Raw genomic sequence first — 23067 nt, forward strand, 5'->3', positions numbered from 1 at the left:
AGTTCGGGGGTCGGGCGCTCTGTAGTCCGGGGGTCGGGCGCTCTGTACTCGGGGCTCTCTGTAGTCCGGGGGTCGCGCGCTCTGTGGTCCGGGGGTCGCGCGCTCTGTGGTCCGGGGGTCGCGCGCTCTGTGGTCCGGGGGTCGCGCGCTCTGTGGTCCGGGGGTCGCGCGCTCTGTGGTCCGGGGGTCGCGCGCTCTGTGGTCCGGGGGGTCGCGCGCTCTGTGGTCCGGGGGTCGCGCGCTCTGTGGTCCGGGGGTCGCGCGCTCTGTGGTCCGGGGGTCGGGCGCTCTGTGGTCCGGGGGTCGGGCGCTCTGTGGTCCGGGGGTCGGGCGCTCTGTGGTCCGGGGGTCGCGCGCTCTGTGGTCCGGGGGTCGCGCGCTCTGTGGTCCGGGGGTCGCGCGCTCTGTGGTCCGGGGGTCGCGCGCTCTGTGGTCCGGGGGTCGCGCGCTCTGTGGTCCGGGGGTCGGGCGCTCTGTGGTCCGGGGGTCGGGCGCTCTGTGGTCCGGGGGTCGGGCGCTCTGTGGTCCGGGGGTCGCGCGCTCTGTGGTCCGGGGGTCGCGCGCTCTGTGGTCCGGGGGTCGCGCGCCTCCGTGGTCCGGGGGTCGGGCGCTCCGTAGTCCGGGGGTCGCGCGCTCCGTAGTCCGGGGGTCGGGCGCTCCGTAGTCCGGGGGTCGCGCGCTCCGTAGTCCGGGGGTCGGGCGCTCTGTAGTCCGGGGGTGGCGCGCTCTGTAGTCCGGGGGTCGCGCGCTCTGTAGTCCGGGGGTGGCGCGCTCTGTAGTCCGGGGGTCGCGCGCTCTGTAGTCCGGGGGTCGCGCGCTCTGTAGTCCGGGGGTCGCGCGCTCTGTAGTCCGGGGGTCGCGCGCTCTGTAGTCCGGGGGTCGCGCGCTCTGTAGTCCGGGGGTCGCGCGCTCTGTAGTCCGGGGGTCGCGCGCTCTGTAGTCCGGGGGTGGCGCGCTCTGTAGTCCGGGGGTCGCGCGCTCTGTAGTCCGGGGGTCGCGCGCTCTGTAGTCCGGGGGTCGCGCGCTCTGTAGTCCGGGGGCACACACACGGCGGCGATGCCTCACCTGGGCTCTGCGCCCCCTCCTCCCGGCCGCGCTCCGGGCTCCCGGTGCTCCCGCTCTCCGCGCTGTCAGCACCGCCGCTCCCGGACAGCGCCCCGCACACGGCGCCCGCATCCTGCGCCATCAGCCGCTGCCCCGAGATCGGACACGATCGGGAATCTCCGGAGAGCGCAGGGTTACCAGAGCAACCGCGCCAGCCAATTACAGCCCTGTGCGTGGAGGAGGCGGAGCCGGGGAGATGCTGCTGTACAGACACTGGCAGAGGAGCTTCCGCTTTCGGGTCCCGGATGTGGAGCGGTTGTCATGGAGATGCACGCTGCCGGAAGTTGCGGTTGCTACGGGCGCTTCAGAGCGAAAAAGAGATGGAGCCGCAACTACCGAGCTGCTTCCGGTGGAGCTGCCGGGACGTGGGGGGCTGGGTCCGGAGGAAAGGATTCCCGCAGTATGAGGTAACGGGGCCGGTCCTGGGCGCTCTCCGCCTGCATGAAGCCGTGTAACCGGTGTCTGTCCACACAGGCCTGCTTCACCGAGAACGGCGTCACCGGCCAGAAACTGATCCACGTCACCTGCTCCACACTGCCCCGGATGGGGGTCACCGACTGCGAGCACGTGCGAGTGAGTGCCGGGGCCAGGGGGGATGGGGGCGGGGATAGGGGAGGGACCAGGGGGGATAGGGGGAAGGACCAGGGGGATGGGGGCGGGGATAGGGGAGGGACCAGGGGGATAGGGGAGGGGATAGGGGGAGGGACCAGGAGGGATGGAGGCGGGGATAGGGGGAAGGACCGGGGGACGGGGATAGGGGAGGGACCAGGGGGGATAGGGGTGGGGATAGGGGAGGGACCAGGAGGGATGGAGGCGGGGATAGGGGGAAGGACCGGGGGACGGGGATAGGGGAGGGACCAGGGGGGATAGGGGTGGGAATAGGGGAGGGACCAGGAGGATATGGGTGGGGATAGAGGAGGGACCAGGAGGGATGGGGCGGGGATAGGGGAGGGACCAGGGGGGAGGGACCAGGAGGGATGGGGGTTGGGAGGGATAAGGGGAGGAACCTGGGGATAGGGGAGGGACCGGGGGATGGGGCGGGGATAGGGAGGGACCAGGGGGGATGGGGGCGGGGATAGACCAGGGGATAAGGGGAGGGACCTGGGGATAGGGGAGGGACCGGGAGGGATGGGGCGGGGATAGGGGAGGAACCAGGGGGGGATAGGGGGGAGGGATGGGGGTGGGGATAGGGGAGGGACCAGGGGGGATGGGGGCAGGGATAGGGGAGGGACCAGGGGGGATGGGGCAGGGATAGGGGAAGGACCAGGGGATAAGGGGAGGAACCTGGGGATAGGGGAGGGACCGGGGGATGGGGGCAGGGATAGGGGAGGGACCAGGAGGGATAGGGGTGGAATAGAGGAGGGACCAGGGGGATGGGGCGGGGATAGGGGAGGGACCAGGAGGGATGGGGGTGGAATAGAGGAGGGACCAGGGGGGATGGGGCGGGGATAGGGGAGGGACCAGGGAATGGGGATAGACCAGAGGGGATGGGGATAGAGGAGGGACCAGGGGATGGGGCGGTGATAGGGAAGGGACATGGGAATGGGAGATGGAGGCAGGCTAGGGGAGAGACCAGGTGACAGCGGAGGAACCAGGGGGTGGGGCCTGGAGATGGGATTGGGGAGGAACTGGGGGATGAGGGCAGGGTCCGGGTACAGAAGGAGGGGGATGGAGGAGGGACATGGGGTGGAGATAGGGGAGAGACCAGGCAATGGTTGGGTGGGGTCCAGGGGGTGGTACCAGGGTAGAAGGCAGGGAATGGAGATGGGCCTGGAGATAAGGAGAGGGGGCCCGAGGTTGGGGGGGATTTGTGGTCCTTCCCCTGGTACGTGCCCAGGTCGCTGGGGTCACTCCTATGTCCGCTCTTCTCTCCACAGACCATCGCCCGGCTGGTGCGGGAGCTGTTGGGGGTGACGGAGCCCTCCTGGGGACGCAGCATATCTTTGCCCCGTAGAGACAACATGGGGCTTTTTCTGGAGCAGAAATCTCAGACTGGAGCCCACCGCGAGCTGCTCAGCTACAGCCAGTTCATCAGGGAGCAGGGGCTGTAGTGGACGGGGCCCCGAGATCAGGGGTACAGAGGAGACAACGCAGCTGTAATGGGGTCACCTGCCATTCCAGTGTAATAAATATGTGCCTCCGCCGTGTACATCATCTCCAGAGACCACCCCGGCCCCTGTAAACCTCTCCCTCCACCTCACATACAGCACCGCTGCGCCCCAGAGCTGTGCAAAATGGAGCGACTGCTAAAATCCATGATCCATCGGGTCCAGCGCTCAGTGCAGAATGTGAGGAGATTATTTCATAAGAATTTGGGAAAGTTGCGAAACGTCCTATAAATGTCTGTTCTGTTCCTGATCTGAGGAGCTCGGCTTTTAGTGGAGATGAATCTGTGCTGCACCTCATCTCCAGGATAAAAGGAGAGAGGTCACCACTTACTACAGGAAGTATCACACACATCAGTCATGTACCGTGTAACCAGAGGTTTCCCTCCACTCTCTATACAGACACATCTGCAGGTTTCTCCCTCCGCTCTCTATACAGACACAGCTGCAGGTTTCTCCCTCCGCTCTCTATACAAACACATCTGCAGGTTTTTCCCTCCCTCTCTATACAGACACATCTGCAGGTTTCTCCCTCCGCTCTCTATACAGACACATCTGCAGGTTTTTCCCTCCCTCTCTATACAGACACAGCTGCAGGTTTCTCCCTCCGCTCTCTATACAGACACAGCTGCAGGTTTCTCCCTCCGCTCTCTATACAGACAGCTGCAGGTTTCTCCCTCCGCTCTCTATACAGACACATCTGCAGGTTTTCCCCTCTGCTCTATCCAGACATCTGCAGGTTTCTCCCTCTGCTCTCTATACAGACACATCTGCAGGTTTATCCCTCTGCTCTCTATACAGACACATCTGCAGGTTTATCCCTCCACTCTCTATACAGACACATCTGCAGGTTTATCCCTCCGCTCTCTATACAGACACAGCTGCAGGTTTCTCCCTCCGCTCTCTATACAGACACAGCTGCAGGTTTCTCCCTCCGCTCTCTATACAGACACAGCTGCAGGTTTCTCCCTCCGCTCTCTATACAGACACAGCTGCAGGTTTTCCCCTCTGCTCTATACAGACATCTGCAGGTTTCTCCCTCTGCTCTCTATACAGACACATCTGCAGGTTTTTCTCCCATTTTCGGTCAATTAGGAACTAAAATTATTTCTATTTGCCAAATGCCAGAATAATGAGAGAGAGATAATGATTTCAGGCATTTTTATTACTTTCTGCACAGTGAGAAGTTTCCATACACTAAGAGTACTGTGCCTTTAAACAATATGGGACCGCCCATATGATGAGGTCATGTCTTTGGAAGCTTCTGATAGGTTTAATGACAACATCTGAGTTAATTAAAGACACCTGTGGATGTAAATAATGCACACCTGAAACACATGGCTTCTTTGTGAAGCATCATGGGAAAATCAAAAGAAATCAGCCAAGATCTCAGGAGATCTGGTTCATCGTTGGGTGGAATTTCCAGAAACCTGAAGGTGCCTTGTTCATCTGTACAAACAATTATACACAAGTACACACAAGATGGGAATGTCCAGCCATCATACCGCTCAGGAAGGAGACGGGATCTGTGTACCATAGACCAGACTGATGACCCAACCCCAAAATATAAGAGGGAGTTGAAAAGAGAGTCATCAGACGTCTGGGTACAGATTCCACAAACCTTCTGGACCTTATACCGGAGAATCCAAGGATGGGAGTTTTCTATATGCTACCGAAGATTCAGAAGCCAAAAACTCGGGGAGGCCGCTCATCTCAGGGGTGGAAACACTCAATGAAAAAAATGTCCTCAAGCCACTGGTAAGGAACACAGCCAGCTATATACAGGACACCACTGACCTATTATAAAAGCTGTCTACAATAGGTCCCCTACCCGGGAGTACCATCTTACTCATCATGGATGTGGAATCCTTATACTCGAACATCCCACATGAAGATGGACTAACCGCCTGCCAAATGTTTCTTGTAGCCAATGGGATCCCTTCTGAGTCTGTATTAGGACTCACCAGATTCATCCTCTCACACAACGTATTTGGTGAGGAGCTATATCTACAACTTGACATTGGACTCAAAAACGGAAATCAACTTCCAGGAGACCACCATAAAAACTCTAAATGGTTCAATCCAGACATCGATGTATCCGAAACCTATTGACCGTCCCACATGCCTCAGATGGGGCAGCTTCTGCCCCAAACACTCCTACCTGTGACTGTGGAGCGTCAAACTATCCAGCATATTGTTGAGGAGCCCCCTGAGATCCTACCATGGGGACAAGAATGATTGCTATACTGTAAATGATAACGCTGTTGCACACATAGACAATCTTGATATTAAACTTTGATTTTTATCCTTTTGATATTTTTCAATCATTGTCTATTGCCTGGTGTTTGGTGGTAAGAGATACGTTCATACGATTAAATAACCCCAAACACATCAAAAAGGTCCATTTCTACAGGGTCTTCCGATATAACTGTATCTGTTCCAGCCCAGCAGACAGGGATGAACACCTAACCCATCTTAAAAAGTCATTTCTAACCCAAGGCCACCACCCCACCTCCATAGATGACCAGATCATTAGAGCCACAAGGACCCCTATAAGTCAATGACTTCAATACAAACAAAAAAAGGAAAATAGTTGAGTACCTCTAGTGGTGACCTACAACCCACAGCTTGAGGTGCCGACAAAGACGGCTAAGAAACTTCACCATCTTCTACAGGAGGAGGACTGGCTAAAAACAATAATCAAGCATCCTCCATTGCTAGAGGCAACCTCCTAATGTAAGAAGCATCATGATCCGAAGCCCAATGCCCTCAGACACACCAAGAGGAACCTATCCCTACAATGGGAAAAGCTGCAAAACCTGCACTCATGTAGAGACCAAAGACCGGATACAGATCCCACCACCCCGTAGGACTATAAAATCCCTGTGTCACGCACATGTTCCTCCTCCAATGTGGTTACTTAATCCTGTGCACTATATGTCCTATTGGGGGTCTTTATATTGGATAAACAGGACAGAGACTGACATTTCTATCCTTCAGGACACAACATAAACCACACGAAAGTTGTCATATTAAAAGGCAACTTCAGATCACAGAATCATCAACGGGTCTGGGAGACAACTTCATTACAATGTTTGACTCTGTCCACACAGGACTCAACCTGTTAGGAGGATTTATGACCCACTACAAAATATGAGGAGTCTGCTCCAGAGACTGTGACCCGGCCTCTGATCTTACATGGACTCTGCTCGAGACGGTGAGGGCACCAGGCCTCTGATCCTACATGAAATATAAAAAAACTGACCCGCACATTCAACAAATGTGAACAGGTGCTAACTGAGAAAACATAGTAACTATAAATGCATACAGTCGCACACTGAAAAAGCCAAAAAAGTACAAGGGAAAATATGCCACTGCATTACTGCAAAAGAGATATTTAGTTAATGTATTGGCCAATGCATGTAAGCCCGGACACCAACGGCAAGGTTTCAGTGTGCAACTGTATGCATTTATAGTTACTATGTTTTTTCAGTTAGCACCTGTTCACATTTGTTGGATGTGCGGGTCAGTTTTTTGATATTTGTAGTGAGTCTTTTTCTGACTGGGCACTCCGCCCTAAGACCTGGCTGTGTTCATAACCATTATAGCAGGAGCCTAGCTGCCATACATGGAGGTTTGCAGTCCAAATAGTGTCATTTTGCCCAGATACGGATGTTTTTAACCTAGATAGTGGCATTTAAGTTAGGTTCCCGGATTATAGAGATATACCTTGCCGTTGGTGTCCGGGCTTACATGCATTGGCCAATACATAAACTAAATATCTCTCTTTTGCAGTAATGCAGTGCCATATTTTCTCTGATCCTACATGGACTCTGCTCCAGAGACTGTGAGGGCACCCGGCCTCTGATCTTACATGGACTCTGCTCCAGAGACTGTCAGGGCACCCGGCCTCTGATCTCACATGGACTCTGCTCCAGAGACTGTGAGGGCACCCGGCCTCTGATCTCACGTGGACTCTGCTCCAGAGACTGTGAGGGCACCCGGCCTCTGATCTCACATGGACTCTGCTCCAGAGACTGTGAGGGCACCCGGCCTCTGATCTCACATGGACTCTGCTCCAGAGACTGTGAGGGCACCCGGCCTCTGATCTCACATGGACTCTGCTCCAGAGACTGTGAGGGCACCCGGCCTCTGATCTTACATGGACTCTGCTCCAGAGACTGTGAGGGCACCCGGCCTCTGATCTTACATGGACTCTGCTCCAGAGACTGTGAGGGCACCCGGCCTCTGATCTTACATGGACTCTGCTCCAGAGATGGTGAGGGCACCCGGCCTTTGATCTTACATGGACTCTGCTCCAGAGATGGTGAGGGCACCCGGCCTCTGATCTCACATGGACTCTGCTCCAGAGACTGTGAGGGCACCCGACCTCTGATCTCACATGGACTCTGCTCCAGAGACTGTGAGGGCACCCGGCCTCTGATCTTACATGGACTCTGCTCCAGAGACGGTGAGGGCACCCTGCCTCTTATCTTACATGGACTCTGCTCCAGAGACGGTGAGGGCACCCGGCCTCTGATCTTACATGGACTCTGCTCCAGAGACTGTCAGGGCACCCGGCCTCTGATCTCACATGGACTCTGCTCCAGAGACTGTGAGGGCACCCGGCCTCTGATCTCACGTGGACTCTGCTCCAGAGACTGTGAGGGCACCCGGCCTCTGATCTCACATGGACTCTGCTCCAGAGACTGTGAGGGCACCCGGCCTCTGATCTCACATGGACTCTGCTCCAGAGACTGTGAGGGCACCCGGCCTCTGATCTCACATGGACTCTGCTCCAGAGACTGTGAGGGCACCCGGCCTCTGATCTTACATGGACTCTGCTCCAGAGATGGTTTGGGCACCTGGCCTCTGATCTCACATGGACTCTGCTCCAGACACGGTGAGGGCACCCGGCCTCTGATCTTACATGGACTCTGCTCCAGAGACTGTGAGGGCACCCGGCCTCTGATCTCACATGGACTCTGCTCCAGAGATGGTGAGGGCACCCGGCCTCTGATCTCACATGGACTCTGCTCCAGAGACGATGAGGGCACCCGGCCTTTGATCTTACATGGACTCTGCTCCAGAGACTGTGAGGGCACCCGGCCTCTGATCTTACATGGACTCTGCTCCAGAGACGGTGAGGGCACCCGGCCTCTTATCTTACATGGACTCTGCTCCAGAGACGGTGAGGGCACCCGGCCCCTTATCTTACATGGACTCTGCTCCAGAGATGGTGAGGGCACCCGGCCTCTGATCTCACATGGACTCTGCTCCAGAGACTGTGAGGGCACCCGGCCTCTGATCTCACATGGACTCTGCTCCAGAGATGGTGAGGGCACCCGGCCTCTGATCTTACATGGACTCTGCTCCAGAGACTGTGAGGGCACCCGGCCCCTTATCTTACATGGACTCTGCTCCAGAGATGGTGAGGGCACCCGGCCTCTGATCTCACATGGACTCTGCTCCAGAGACTGTGAGGGCACCCGGCCTCTGATCTCACATGGACTCTGCTCCAGAGATGGTGAGGGCACCCGGCCTCTGATCTTACATGGACTCTGCTCCAGAGACTGTGAGGGCACCCGGCCTCTGATCTCACATGGACTCTGCTCCAGAGACGGTGAGGGCACCCGGCCTCTGATCTCACATGGACTCTGCTCCAGAGTCTCTGGACTGTGAGGGCACCCGGCCCCTTATCTTACATGGACTCTGCTCCAGAGACGGTGAGGGCACCCGGCCTCTTATCTTACATGGACTCTGCTCCAGAGACGGTGAGGGCACCCGGCCTCTTATCTTACATGGACTCTGCTCCAGAGATGGTGAGGGCACCTGGCCTCTGATCTCACATGGACTCTGCTCCAGACACGGTGAGGGCACCCGGCCTCTGATCTTACATGGACTCTGCTCCAGAGACTGTGAGGGCACCCGGCCTCTGATCTCACATGGACTCTGCTCCAGAGATGGTGAGGGCACCCGGCCTCTGATCTCACATGGACTCTGCTCCAGAGACGATGAGGGCACCCGGCCTTTGATCTTACATGGACTCTGCTCCAGAGACGGTGAGGGCACCCGGCCTTTGATCTTACATGGACTCTGCTCCAGAGATGGTGAGGGCACCCGGCCTCTTATCTTACATGGACTCTGCTCCAGAGACGGTGAGGGCACCCGGCCCCTTATCTTACATGGACTCTGCTCCAGAGATGGTGAGGGCACCCGGCCTCTGATCTCACATGGACTCTGCTCCAGAGACTGTGAGGGCACCCGGCCTCTGATCTCACATGGACTCTGCTCCAGAGACTGTGAGGGCACCCGGCCTCTGATCTCACATGGACTCTGCTCCAGAGACTGTGAGGGCACCCGGCCTCTGATCTTACATGGACTCTGCTCCAGAGACTGTGAGGGCACCCGGCCTCTTATCTTACATGGACTCTGCTCCAGAGACGGTGAGGGCACCCGGCCTCTGATCTTACATGGACTCTGCTCCAGAGATGGTTTGGGCACCTGGCCTCTGATCTCACATGGACTCTGCTCCAGACACGGTGAGGGCACCCGGCCTCTGATCTTACATGGACTCTGCTCCAGAGACTGTGAGGGCACCCGGCCTCTGATCTCACATGGACTCTGCTCCAGAGATGGTGAGGGCACCCGGCCTCTGATCTTACATGGACTCTGCTCCAGACACGGTGAGGGCACCCGGCCTCTGATCTTACATGGACTCTGCTCCAGAGACTGTGAGGGCACCCGGCCTCTGATCTCACATGGACTCTGCTCCAGAGATGGTGAGGGCACCCGGCCTCTGATCTCACATGGACTCTGCTCCAGAGACGATGAGGGCACCCGGCCTTTGATCTTACATGGACTCTGCTCCAGAGACTGTGAGGGCACCCGGCCTCTGATCTTACATGGACTCTGCTCCAGAGACGGTGAGGGCACCCGGCCTCTGATCTCACATGGACTCTGCTCCAGAGACGGTGAGGGCACCCGGCCTCTGATCTTACATGGACTCTGCTCCAGAGACGGTGAGGGCACCCGGCCCCTTATCTTACATGGACTCTGCTCCAGAGTCTCTGGACTGTGAGGGCACCCGGCCTCTGATCTTACATGGACTCTGCTCCAGAGATGGTGAGGGCACCCGGCCTCTGATCTTACATGGACTCTGCTCCAGAGATGGTGAGGGCACCTGGCCTCTGATCTTACATGGACTCTGCTCCAGAGACGGTGAGGGCACCCGGCCTCTGATCTTACATGGACTCTGCTCCAGAGACGGTGAGGGCACCCGGCCCCTTATCTTACATGGACTCTGCTCCAGAGATGGTGAGGGCACCCGGCCTCTGATCTCACATGGACTCTGCTCCAGAGACTGTGAGGGCACCCGGCCTCTGATCTCACATGGACTCTGCTCCAGAGATGGTGAGGGCACCCGGCCTCTGATCTTACATGGACTCTGCTCCAGAGACTGTGAGGGCACCCGGCCTCTGATCTCACATGGACTCTGCTCCAGAGACGGTGAGGGCACCCGGCCTCTGATCTTACATGGACTCTGCTCCAGAGTCTCTGGACTGTGAGGGCACCCGGCCTCTGATCTTACATGGACTCTGCTCCAGAGATGGTGAGGGCACCCGGCCTCTGATCTTACATGGACTCTGCTCCAGAGATGGTGAGGGCACCTGGCCTCTGATCTTACATGGACTCTGCTCCAGAGACGGTGAGGGCACCCGGCCTCTGATCTTACATGGACTCTGCTCCAGAGACGGTGAGGGCACCCGGCCCCTTATCTTACATGGACTCTGCTCCAGAGATGGTGAGGGCACCCGGCCTCTGATCTCACATGGACTCTGCTCCAGAGACTGTGAGGGCACCCGGCCTCTGATCTCACATGGACTCTGCTCCAGAGATGGTGAGGGCACCCGGCCTCTGATCTTACATGGACTCTGCTCCAGAGACTGTGAGGGCACCCGGCCTCTGATCTCACATGGACTCTGCTCCAGAGACGGTGAGGGCACCCGGCCTCTGATCTTACATGGACTCTGCTCCAGAGTCTCTGGACTGTGAGGGCACCCGGCCTCTGATCTTACATGGACTCTGCTCCAGAGATGGTGAGGGCACCCGGCCTCTGATCTTACATGGACTCTGCTCCAGAGATGGTGAGGGCACCTGGCCTCTGATCTTACATGGACTCTGCTCCAGAGACGGTGAGGGCACCCGGCCTCTGATCTTACATGGACTCTGCTCCAGAGACGGTGAGGGCACCCGGCCCCTTATCTTACATGGACTCTGCTCCAGAGACGGTGAGGGCACCCGGCCCCTTATCTTACATGGACTCTGCTCCAGAGATGGTGAGGGCACCCGGCCTCTGATCTCACATGGACTCTGCTCCAGAGACTGTGAGGGCACCCGGCCTCTGATCTCACATGGACTCTGCTCCAGAGATGGTGAGGGCACCCGGCCTCTGATCTCACATGGACTCTGCTCCAGAGACGATGAGGGCACCCGGCCTTTGATCTTACATGGACTCTGCTCCAGAGACGGTGAGGGCACCCGGCCTTTGATCTTACATGGACTCTGCTCCAGAGACTGTGAGGGCACCCGGCCTCTGATCTCACATGGACTCTGCTCCAGAGACGGTGAGGGCACCCGGCCTCTGATCTCACATGGACTCTGCTCCAGAGTCTCTGGACTGTGAGGGCACCCGGCCTCTGATCTTACATGGACTCTGCTCCAGAGATGGTGAGGGCACCCGGCCTCTGATCTTACATGGACTCTGCTCCAGAGATGGTGAGGGCACCTGGCCTCTGATCTTACATGGACTCTGCTCCAGAGACGGTGAAGGCACCCGGCCTCTGATCTTACATGGACTCTGCTCCAGAGACTGTGAGAGCACCCGGCCTCTGATCTCACATGGACTCTGCTCCAGAGACGGTGAGGGCACCCGGCCTCTGATCTTACATGGACTCTGCTCCAGAGTCTCTGGACTGTGAGGGCACCCGGCCTCTGATCTTACATGGACTCTGCTCCAGAGATGGTGAGGGCACCCGGCCTCTGATCTTACATGGACTCTGCTCCAGAGATGGTGAGGGCACCCAGCCTCTGATCTTACATGGACTCTGCTCCAGAGACTGTGAGGGCACCCAGCCTTTGATCTCACATGGACTCTGCTCCAGAGACGGTGAGGGCACCCGGCCTTTGATCTCACATGGACTCTGCTCCAGCGACAGTGAGGGCATCCGGACCCTGATCGCACGTGGACTCTGCACCAGAGACAGTGAGAGCACCAAGCCTCTGATCTTACATGGACTCTGCTCCAGAGATGGTGAGGGGACCCGGCCTCTGATCTTACACGGACTCTGCTCCAGACACGGTGAGGGCACCCGGCCTTTGATCTTACATGGACTCTGCTCCAGAGATGGTGAGGGCACCCGGCCTCTGATCTTACATGGACTCTGCTCCAGTGACGGTGAGGGCACCCGGCCTCTGATCTCACATGGACTCTGCTCCAGACACGGTGAGGGCACCCGGCCTCTGATCTTACATGGACTCTGCTCCAGAGACGGTGAGGGCACCCGGCCTCTGATCTCACATGGACTCTGCTCCAGAGACTGTGAGGGCACCCGGCCTCTGATCTCACATGGACTCTGCTCCAGAGACTGTGAGGGCACCCGGCCTCTGATCTCACATGGACTCTGCTCCAGAGACGGTGAGGGCACCCGGCCTCTGATCTCACATGGACTCTGCTCCTGAGACTGTGAGGGCACCCGGCCTCTGATCTCACATGGACTCTGCTCCAGAGACGGTGAGGGCACCCGGCCTCTTATCTTACATGGACTCTGCTCCAGAGACGGTGAGGGCACCTGGCCTCTGATCTCACATGGACTCTGCTCCAGACACGGTGAGGGCACCCGGCCTCTGATCTTACATGGACTCTGCTCCAGAGACTGTGAGGGCACCCGGCCTCTGATCTCACATGGACTCTGCTCCAGAGATGGTGAGGGCACCCGGCCTCTGATCTCACATGGACTCTGCTCCAGAGACGGTGAGGGCACCCGGCCTTTGATCTTACATGGACTCTGCTCCAGAGACTGTGAGGGCACCCGGCCTCTGATCTTACATGGACTCTGCTCCAGAGACGGTGAGGGCACCCGGCCCCTTATCTTACATGGACTCTGCTCCAGAGACTGTGAGGGCACCCGGCCTCTGATCTCACATGGACTCTGCTCCAGAGACGGTGAGGGCACCCGGCCTCTGATCTTACATGGACTCTGCTCCAGAGACGGTGAGGGCACCCGGCCTCTGATCTTACATGGACTCTGCTCCAGAGTCTCTGGACTGTGAGGGCACCCGGCCTCTGATCTTACATGGACTCTGCTCCAGAGATGGTGAGGGCACCCGGCCTCTGATCTTACATGGACTCTGCTCCAGAGATGGTGAGGGCACCTGGCCTCTGATCTTACATGGACTCTGCTCCAGAGACGGTGAGGGCACCCGGCCTCTGATCTTACATGGACTCTGCTCCAGAGACTGTGACGGCACCCGGCCTTTGATCTCACATGGACTCTGCTCCAGCGACAGTGAGGGCATCCGGACCCTGATCGCACGTGGACTCTGCACCAGAGACAGTGAGAGCACCAAGCCTCTGATCTTACATGGACTCTGCTCCAGAGATGGTGAGGGGACCCGGCCTCTGATCTTACAGGACTCTGCTCCAGACACGGTGAGGGCACCCGGCCTTTGATCTTACATGGACTCTGCTCCAGAGATGGTGAGGGCACCCGGCCTCTGATCTTACATGGACTCTGCTCCAGTGACGGTGAGGGCACCCGGCCTCTGATCTCACATGGACTCTGCTCCAGACAAGGTGAGGGCACCCGGCCTCCGATCTTACATGGACTCTGCTCCAGAGACGGTGAGGGCACCCCGCCTCTGATCTCACATGGACTCTGCTCCAGAGACTGTGAGGGCACCCGGCCTCTGATCTCACATGGACTCTGCTCCAGAGACTGTGAGGGCACCCGGCCTCTGATCTCACATGGACTCTGCTCCAGAGACGGTGAGGGCACCCGGCCTCTGATCTCACATGGACTCTGCTCCAGAGATGGTGAGGGCACCCGGCCTCTGATCTTACATGGACTCTGCTCCAGAGATGGTGAGGGCACCCGGCCTCTGATCTTACATGGACTCTGCTCCAGAGTCTCTGGACTGTGAGGGCACCCGGCCTCTGATCTCACATGGACTCTGCTCCAGAGATGGTGAGGGCACCCGGCCTCTGATCTTACATGGACTCTGCTCCAGAGACTGTGAGGGCACCCGGCCTCTGATCTCACATGGACTCTGCTCCAGAGATGGTGAGGGCACCCGGCCTCTGATCTCACATGGACTCTGCTCCAGAGACGGTGAGGGCACCCGGCCTTTGATCTTACATGGACTCTGCTCCAGAGACTGTGAAGGCACCCGGCCTCTGATCTTACATGGACTCTGCTCCAGAGACGGTGAGGGCACCCGGCCTCTGATCTCACATGGACTCTGCTCCAGACACGGTGAGGGCACCCGGCCTCTGATCTTACATGGACTCTGCTCCAGAGTCTCTGGACTGTGAGGGCACCCGGCCTCTGATCTCACATGGACTCTGCTCCAGAGATGGTGAGGGCACCTGGCCTCTGATCTTACATGGACTCTGCTCCAGAGATGGTGAGGGCACCCGGCCTCTGATCTTACATGGACTCTGCTCCAGAGATGGTGAGGGCACCTGGCCTCTGATCTTACATGGACTCTGCTCCAGAGACGGTGAGGGCACCCGGCCTCTGATCTTACATGGACTCTGCTCCAGAGACTGTGAGAACACCCAGCCTTTGATCTCACATGGACTCTGCTCCAGAGATGGTGAGGGCACCCAGCCTCTGATCTTACATGGACTCTGCTCCAGAGACTGTGAGGGCACCCAGCCTTTGATCTCACATGGACTCTGCTCCAGAGACGGTGAGGGCACCCGGCCTTTGATCTCACATGGACTCTGCTCCAGCGACAGTGAGGGCATCCGGACCCTGATCGCACGTGGACTCTGCACCAGAGACAGTGAGAGCACCAAGCCTCTGATCTTACATGGACTCTGCTCCAGAGACGGTGAGGGTACCCGGTCTCTGATCTGATCTACTCCAGCAGGATACAGCTAAGCCTCCACAAGGTGGAGGCATCACAGGTGCAGTAGGAGCAAATCACACACACTTCCAAAAAATGGAGGGGGCGAGCATCCAGCAATCGCCCAGTACAGCTGCAATTCCATCTTTGCTGTAATTCTGGATTATACTTTAGCAGTATATTCTATTAATTCTGGATCATACCTTAGCAGTATATCCTATTAATTTTGGATCAGACTTCAGCAGTATATTCTATTATTTCTGGATCATACTTCAGCAGTACATTCTATTATTTCTGGATCATTCTTCAGCAGTATGTTCTATTAATTCTGGATCAGACTTCAGCAGTATATTCTATTAATTCTGGATTATTCTTTAGCAGTATGTTCTATTAATTCTGGATCAGACTTCAGCAGTATATTCTATTAATTCTGGATTATTCTTCAGCAGTATATTCTATTAATTCTGGATTATTCTTTAGCAGTATATTCTATTAATTCTGGATTATTCTTTAGCAGTATATTCTATTATTTCTGGATCATTCTTCAGCAGTATATTCTATTATTTCTGGATCAGACTTCAGCAGTATATTCTATTATTTCTGGATAATTCTTCAGCAGTATATTCTATTATTTCTGGATCATTCTTCAGCAGTATATTCTATTATTTCTGGATCATACTTCAGCAGTATATTCTATTATTTCTGGATCATACTTCAGCAGTATATTCTATTATTTCTGGATCATACTTCAGCAGTATATTCTATTATTTCTGGATCAGACTTCAGCAGTATATTCTATTATTTCTGGATCATACTTCAGCAGTATATTCTATTAATTCTGGATCATACTTCAGCAGTATATTCTATTAATTCTGGATTATTCTTTAGCAGTATATTCTATTATTTCTGGATCATACTTCAGCAGTATATTCTATTAATTCTGGATTATTCTTTAGCAGTATATTCTATTATTTCTGGATCATACTTCAGCAGTATATTCTATTAATTCTGGATCAGACTTCAGCAGTATATTCTATTATTTCTGGATCAGACTTCAGCAGTACATTCTATTATTTCTGGATCATTCTTCAGCAGTATGTTCTATTAATTCTGGATCAGACTTCAGCAGTCTATTCTATTAATTCTGGATTATTCTTCAGCAGTATATTCTATTAATTCTGGATTATTCTTTAGCAGTATATTCTATTAATTCTGGATTATTCTTTAGCAGTATATTCTATTTCTGGATCATTCTTCAGCAGTATATTCTATTATTTCTGGATCAGACTTCAGCAGTATATTCTATTAATTCTGGATCATACTTCAGCAGTATATTCTATTATTTCTGGATCATACTTCAGCAGTATATTCTTTTAATTCTGGATCATACTTCAGCAGTATATTCTATTATTTCTGGATCATACTTCAGCAGTATATTCTATTAATTCTGGATCATACTTCAGCAGTATATTCTATTAATTCTGGATCAGACTTCAGCAGTATATTCTATTATTTCTGGATCAGACTTCAGCAGTACATTCTATTATTTCTGGATCATTCTTCAGCAGTATGTTCTATTAATTCTGGATCAGACTTCAGCAGTCTATTCTATTAATTCTGGATTATTCTTCAGCAGTATATTCTATTAATTCTGGATTATTCTTTAGCAGTATATTCTATTAATTCTGGATTATTCTTTAGCAGTATATTCTATTTCTGGATCATACTTCAGCAGTATATTCTATTATTTCTGGATCAGACTTCAGCAGTATATTCTATTAATTCTGGATCATACTTCAGCAGTACATTCTATTATTTCTGGATTATTCTTCAGCAGTATATTCTATTATTTCTGGATCATACTTCAGCAGTATATTGTATTATTTCTGGATCATACTTCAGCAGTATATTCTATTATTTCTGGATCATATTTCAGCAGTACATTCTATTAATTCTGGATTATTCTTTCGCAGTATATTCTATTAATTTTGGATTATTCTTTAGCAGTATATTCTATTAATTCTGGATTATTCTTTAGCAGTATATTCTATTATTTCTGGATCATACTTCAGCAGTATATTCTATTATTTCTGGATCATTCTTCAGCAGTATATTCTATTAATTCTGGATTATTCTTTATCAGTATATTCTATTAATTCTGGATTATTCTTCAGCAGTATATTCTATTAATTCTGGATTATTCTTTAGCAGTATATTCTATTAATTCTGGATTATTCTTCAGCAGTATATTCTATTAATTCTGGATTATTCTTCAGCAGTATATTCTATTAATTCTGGATTATTCTTCAGCAGTATATTCTATTAATTCTGGATTATTCTTCAGCAGTATATTCTATTAATTCTGGATTATTCTTCAGCAGTATATTCTATTAATTCTGGATTATTCTTCAGCAGTATATTCTATTATTTCTGGATTATTCTTTAGCAGTATATTCTATTAATTCTGGATTATTCTTCAGCAGTATATTCTATTAATTCTGGATTATTCTTCAGCAGTATATTCTATTAATTCTGGATTATTCTTCAGCAGTATATTCTATTAATTCTGGATTATTCTTTAGCAGTATATTCTATTAATTCTAGATTATTCTTCAGCAGTATATTCTATTAATTCTGGATTATTCTTCAGCAGTATATTCTATTAATTCTGGATTATTCTTCAGCAGTATATTCTATTAATTCTGGATTATTCTTCAGCAGTATATTCTATTAATTCTGGATTATTCTTCAGCAGTATATTCTATTAATTCTGGATTATTCTTCAGCAGTATATTCTATTAATTCTGGATTATTCTTCAGCAGTATATTCTATTAATTCTGGATTATTCTTCAGCAGTATATTCTATTATTTCTGGATCATACTTCAGCAGTATATTCTGATGCCGATGCACGGTTGGGAGTCTTTTGCGACTTAAGGCTCTGTTACACGCAACGACATCACTAACGAAATATCGTTGGGGTCAGAGAATTTGTGACGCACATCCGGCCTCGTTAGCGACGTCGTGTGACACGTACGAGCGACCGCTAACCATCACAAATACTCACCTTATCGTTGACACGTCGTTCATTTTCAAAAAATTGTTGCTGTTGCAGGACACAGGTTGTTGGTCGTTCCTGAGGCAGCGCACATTGCTACGTGTGACACCCCGGGAACGACAAACACCGTACCTGCGTCCTCCGGCAACGAGGTGGGCGTGTCGTTAATGCCGCTGCTCTCCGCCCCTCCGCTTCTATTAGACGGCCGCTGTGTGACGGCGCACGAACCTCCCCCTTAAAAAAAAAGAGGTTGTTTGCCGCCCACAGCGACGTCGCTAGGAAGGTAAGTATGTGTGATGCGTCCTAACGATGTTGTGTGTCACGGGCAGTCATTTGCCCGTGACGCCCAAACGACGGGGGCGGGTGCGATCGCTAGCGATGTCGCTGCGTGCATAGCAGCCTTTACTCTGGGGGTTTTGGCAGGATGTCACTTGTGCCCTGCTGTAATGTGGTTTTGGGCATGAGGTCGGGCGCTGCAAGCCACAGCTCCCCGCTTCTAATACAACCAAGGGCAAGGTATAATGTTACTGGGACCGGCAGGAGACACCGCCGACCTCCACCTCCTCCCCACCCACTGCATCATGGGATAGATCATATAGTGCCAACATATTCCATAGCAGGTTACATATAAGGAACCATCACAAAAGGAGGACTAGCAGGATCCCCCCATGTTCATCACAGTCTCCCAGGACCCCCATATTCAGTTCCCCTAAAACCCCCCACCCATATTCATCACAGGTCCTCTCCCGGGACCCCCATATTCAGTTCCCCTAGAACCCCCCCACCCATATTCATCAGTCTCTCCCGGGACCCCCATATTCAGTTCCCCTAGGACTCCCCAACCATATTCATCACAGTGTCTCCCAGGACCCCCATATTCAGTTCCCCTAGAACCCCCCACCCATATTCATCACAGTCTTTCCCGTGACCCCCCATATTCAGTTCCCCTAGAACCTCTCACCCATATTCATCACAGTCTCTCCCGGGACCCCCATATTCAGTTCCCCTAGGACTCCCCCCCCCCCCCATATTCATCACAGTCTCTCCCAGGACCCCCCCCAACCATATTTATCAGTCTCTCCCGGGACCCCCATATTCAGTTCCCCTAGAACCCCCCACGCATATTCATCAGTCTCTCCCGGGACTCCCATATTCAGTTCCCCTAAAACCCCCCCACCCATATTCATCAGTCTCTCCCGGGACCCCCATATTCAGTTCCCCTAAAACCCCCCATCCATATTAATCACAGTCTTTCCCGGGACCCCCATATTCAGTTCCCCTAGAACCCCCCAACCATATTCATCACAGTCTTTCCCGTGACCCCCCATATTCAGTTCCCCTAGAACCCCCCACCCATATTCATCACAGTCTTTCCCGTGACCACCCCATGTTCAGTTCCCCTAGAACCCCCCACCCATATTCATCAATCTCTCCCGGGACCCCCACATTCAGATAGGCTGATTCAAGTTTTCATCTCTTTATTCCGCACGCGTTCTCGCTAACTGCTCGCCGGCCGCCGATCCTCCTCCTCTTCCTGCTCCTCCTCTTCCTGCTGCTCCTCCTCTTCCTGCTCCTCCTCCTCTTTTTTCTCTTTTCGTTTAGTTTTTCCATCGAACTTGCTATAAATAAAAATAAAGAGCAGATGAGGGAGCAGCAGGGGCCACACAAGCAGGCAGGCGGGACCCCACCGTGCAGGGAGAGCAGGGCCCTAGCACCCCTACACCCCACTTATAGCATCCTGCCTTCAGGGGGCTCCACTCACCATGTTACTGAGGAGGCTGTCTATCTTCTCCTCCTCCGGGGACCCCCGCTCCACTTTACACCGATAAACCATCAACTGATGCCGGTCCTTCAGGTCTCTGTAGGTCTTTAGGGGACACAGAGGTCAGCACTGGCCCCCCATCTACCACACAGCGAGTACATACATAGCTGTATTGCTCGCCCCCCATATAGCAGGCCTTCTATTCCTGAACCACGCAGCTCAGGATGAGCGGCAGCGAAATACAAGTCCTGGATACACTGAAATATTACAATTTTGAATCGGCAGGGACTGACATTATGGGGGTCCCCAATCATCAGGACTCACATCAATCACCACATCATGACACTTGTACTTCGTCGCCAAGGATATTCGTGTCTCGACGTCCTCCACCAGCCGGATGTAATCCTGGAGAATCTGAGCAGAAGGAGAGGTGTAAGAAGGGAAGAGCAGAAGGAGAGATGTAAGGAGGGAAGAGCAGAAGGAGAGATGTAAGGAGGGAAGAGCAGAAGGAGAGATGTAAGGAGGGAAGAGCAGAAGGAGAGATGTAAGGAGGGAAGAGCAGAAGGAGAGATGTAAGGAGGGAAGAGCAGAAGGAGAGATGTAAGGAGGGAAGAGCAGAAGGAGAGATGTAAGGAGGGAAGAGCAGAAGGAGAGATGTAAGGAGGGAAGAGCAGAAGGAGAGATGTAAGGAGGGAAGAGCAGAAGGAGAGATGTAAGGAGGGAAGAGCAGAAGGAGAGATGTAAGGAGGGAAGAGCAGAAGGAGAGATGTAAGGAGGGAAGAGCAGAAGGAGAGGTGTAAGGAGGGAAGAGCAGAAGGAGAGATGTAAGGAGGGAAGAGCAGAAGGAGAGATGTAAGGAGGGAAGAGCAGAAGGAGAGATGTAAGGAGGGAAGAGCAGAAGGAGAGATGTAAAGAGGGAAGAGCAGAAGGAGAGATGTAAGGAGGGAAGAGCAGAAGGAGAGATGTAAGGAGGGAAGAGCAGAAGGAGAGATGTAAGGAGGGAAGAGCAGAAGGAGAGATGTAAGGAGGGAAGAGCAGAAGGAGAGATGTAAGGAGGGAAGAGCAGAAGGAGAGATGTAAGGAGGGAAGAGCAGAAGGAGAGATGTAAGGAGGGAAGAGCAGAAGGAGAGATGTAAGGAGGGAAGAGCAGAAGGAGAGATGTAAGGAGGGAAGAGCAGAAGGGGAGATGTAAGGAGGGAAGGAAGAAAGAACAGAAAGAGAGAAGAGCAGAAGGAGAGATGTAAGGAGGGAAGAGCAGAAGGAGAGATGTAAAGAGGGAAGAGCAGAAGGAGAGATGTAAGGAGGGAAGAGCAGAAGGAGAGATGTAAGGAGGGAAGGGCAGAAGGAGAGATGTAAAGAGGGAAGAGCAGAAGGAGAGATGTAAGGAGGGAAGAGCAGAAGGAGAGATGTAAGGATGGAAGGGCAGAAGGAGAGATGTAAGGAGGGAAGGGCAGAAGGAGAGATGTAAAGAGGGAAGAGCAGAAGGAGAGATGTAAGGAGGGAAGAGCAGAAGGAGAGATGTAAGGAGGGAAGGAAGAAAGAACAGAAGGAGAGAAGAGCAGAAGGAGAGATGTAAGGAGGGAAGAGCAGAAGGAGAGATGTAAGGAGGGAAGAAAGAAAGAAAGACCAGAAGAAGGAGAGATGTAAGGAGGGAAGAGCAGAAGGAGAGATGTAAGGAGGGAAGAGCAGAAGTAGAGATGTAAGGAGGGAAGAAAGAAAGAACAGAAGTAGAGATGTAAGGAGGGAAGAAAGAAAGAACAGAAGGAGAGAAGAGCAGAAGGAGAGATGTAAGGAGGGAAGAGCAGAAGGAGAGATGTAAGGAGGGAAGGAAGAAAGAACAGAAGGAGAGAAGAGCAGAAGGAGAGATGTAAGGAGGGAAGAGCAGAAGGAGAGATGTAAGGAGGGAAGAAAGAAAGAAGAAGGAGAGAAGAAAGAAAGACCAGAAGAAGGAGAGATGTAAGGAGGGAAGAGCAGAAGGAGAGATGTAAGGAGGGAAGAGCAGAAGGAGAGATGTAAGGAGGGAAGAAAGAAAGAACAGAAGTAGAGATGTAAGGAGGGAAGAAAGAAAGAACAGAAGGAGAGATGTAAGGAGGGAAGAGCAGAAGGAAGAGCGGAAGGAGAGCTGTAAGGAGGGAAGGGAGGAAGGAAGGAAGAGCGGAACGAGAGGTGTAAGGAGGGAAGGAAGGAAGAGCGGAAAGAGGTGTAAAGAGGGAAGGAAGGAAGAGTGGAAGGAGAGATGTAAGGAGGGAAGGAAGGAAGAGCGGAAGGAGAGATGTAAGGAGGGAAGGAAGGAAGAGCAAAAGGAGGGATGTAAGGAGGGAAGGAAGGAAGAGCAAAAGGAAAGATGTAAGGAGGGAAGGAAGGAAGAGCTGAAAGAGATGTAATGAGGGAAAGAAGGAAGAGCAAAAGGAGAGATGTAAGGAGGGAAGGAAGAGCGGAAAGAGAGGTGTAAGGAGGGAATGACGGAAGAGCAAAAGGAGAGATGTAAGGAGGGAAGTAAGGAAGAGCGAAAAGAGAGGTGTAAGGAGGGAAAGACGGAAGAGCAAAAGGAGAGATGTAAGGAGGGAAAAAAGGAAGAGCGGAAAGAGAGGTGTAAGGAGGGAAGGAAGGAAGGAAGAGCGGAAAGAGAGGTGTAAGGAGGGAAGGAAGGAAGAGCGGAAGGACAGATGCCAGCTGCCACCAACAAGAGCCACGCACCTGAGAAGGGGCTCCGTTCTTATGTAAAATCTCCACCACACGATGGAAGCCGACGGGAGCCTTCTTCTTTGTGTAACCCAGCCAGTTCTAAATAGACAGAAGAGGAGACAGTGATGTAGTCAGCGAGCACCTCAATTACTGACCTCTGCCCCTACACCAATAGAGACCGAGTGTCACTACAACTGCAGTGACATCAGCCCTAACTGGGGA

General features: G+C 53.0%; 3 protein-coding genes across 4 annotated transcripts in view; 1 reads left to right on the forward strand and 2 right to left on the reverse strand.

The window, feature by feature from the left end:
* The window catches only part of TMED8 (transmembrane p24 trafficking protein family member 8), a 7696-nt gene extending 6366 nt beyond the window's left edge, over window positions 1–1330 (reverse strand). The window contains exon 1 of one of the 2 annotated variants that reach the window (XM_075330705.1): window positions 1066–1310. In XM_075330705.1, coding sequence (XP_075186820.1) covers window positions 1066–1186 — 121 coding nt within the window. In that variant the 5' untranslated portion in view covers window positions 1187–1310. Of the gene's footprint in view, window positions 1–1065 lie in introns of both variants that reach the window. The other variant, XM_075330704.1, reaches the window with a different exon arrangement.
* SAMD15 (sterile alpha motif domain containing 15) lies at window positions 1330–3425 on the forward strand. Its single transcript, XM_075330706.1, has 3 exons — window positions 1330–1511; window positions 1579–1677; window positions 2982–3425. Exons 1-3 carry the CDS (start codon window positions 1350–1352, stop codon window positions 3153–3155), a joined length of 435 nt encoding a protein of 144 aa, XP_075186821.1. The 5' UTR covers window positions 1330–1349; the 3' UTR covers window positions 3156–3425.
* Window positions 3426–19859: 16434 nt separating this feature from the next.
* Window positions 19860–23067, reverse strand: part of VIPAS39 (VPS33B interacting protein, apical-basolateral polarity regulator, spe-39 homolog) — a 51148-nt gene continuing 47940 nt past the window's right edge. The window contains 4 exon segments of the mRNA XM_075330725.1: window positions 19860–20017; window positions 20161–20265; window positions 20485–20574; window positions 22858–22944. Of these exon segments, the coding sequence (XP_075186840.1) occupies window positions 19997–20017; window positions 20161–20265; window positions 20485–20574; window positions 22858–22944 (303 nt within the window). The 3' untranslated portion in view covers window positions 19860–19996.

The sequence above is a fragment of the Anomaloglossus baeobatrachus genome, chromosome 12, assembly GCF_048569485.1.
Source record: "Anomaloglossus baeobatrachus isolate aAnoBae1 chromosome 12, aAnoBae1.hap1, whole genome shotgun sequence".
In the NCBI taxonomy this organism is placed as follows: domain Eukaryota; kingdom Metazoa; phylum Chordata; class Amphibia; order Anura; family Aromobatidae; genus Anomaloglossus; species Anomaloglossus baeobatrachus.

What these genes read in the sequence shown, in the direction of transcription:
- SAMD15 (XM_075330706.1), top strand. Translation starts at nt 1,350, where the DNA reads ATGTGGAGCGGTTGTCATGGAGATGCACGCTGCCGGAAGTTGCGGTTG. An exon ending in AAGGATTCCCGCAGTATGAG is followed by an intron (nt 1,512 to 1,578) that starts GTAACGGGGCCG and finishes CTGTCCACACAG; the next exon opens with GCCTGCTTCACCGAGAACGG. An exon ending in CCGACTGCGAGCACGTGCGA is followed by an intron (nt 1,678 to 2,981) that starts GTGAGTGCCGGG and finishes TTCTCTCCACAG; the next exon opens with ACCATCGCCCGGCTGGTGCG.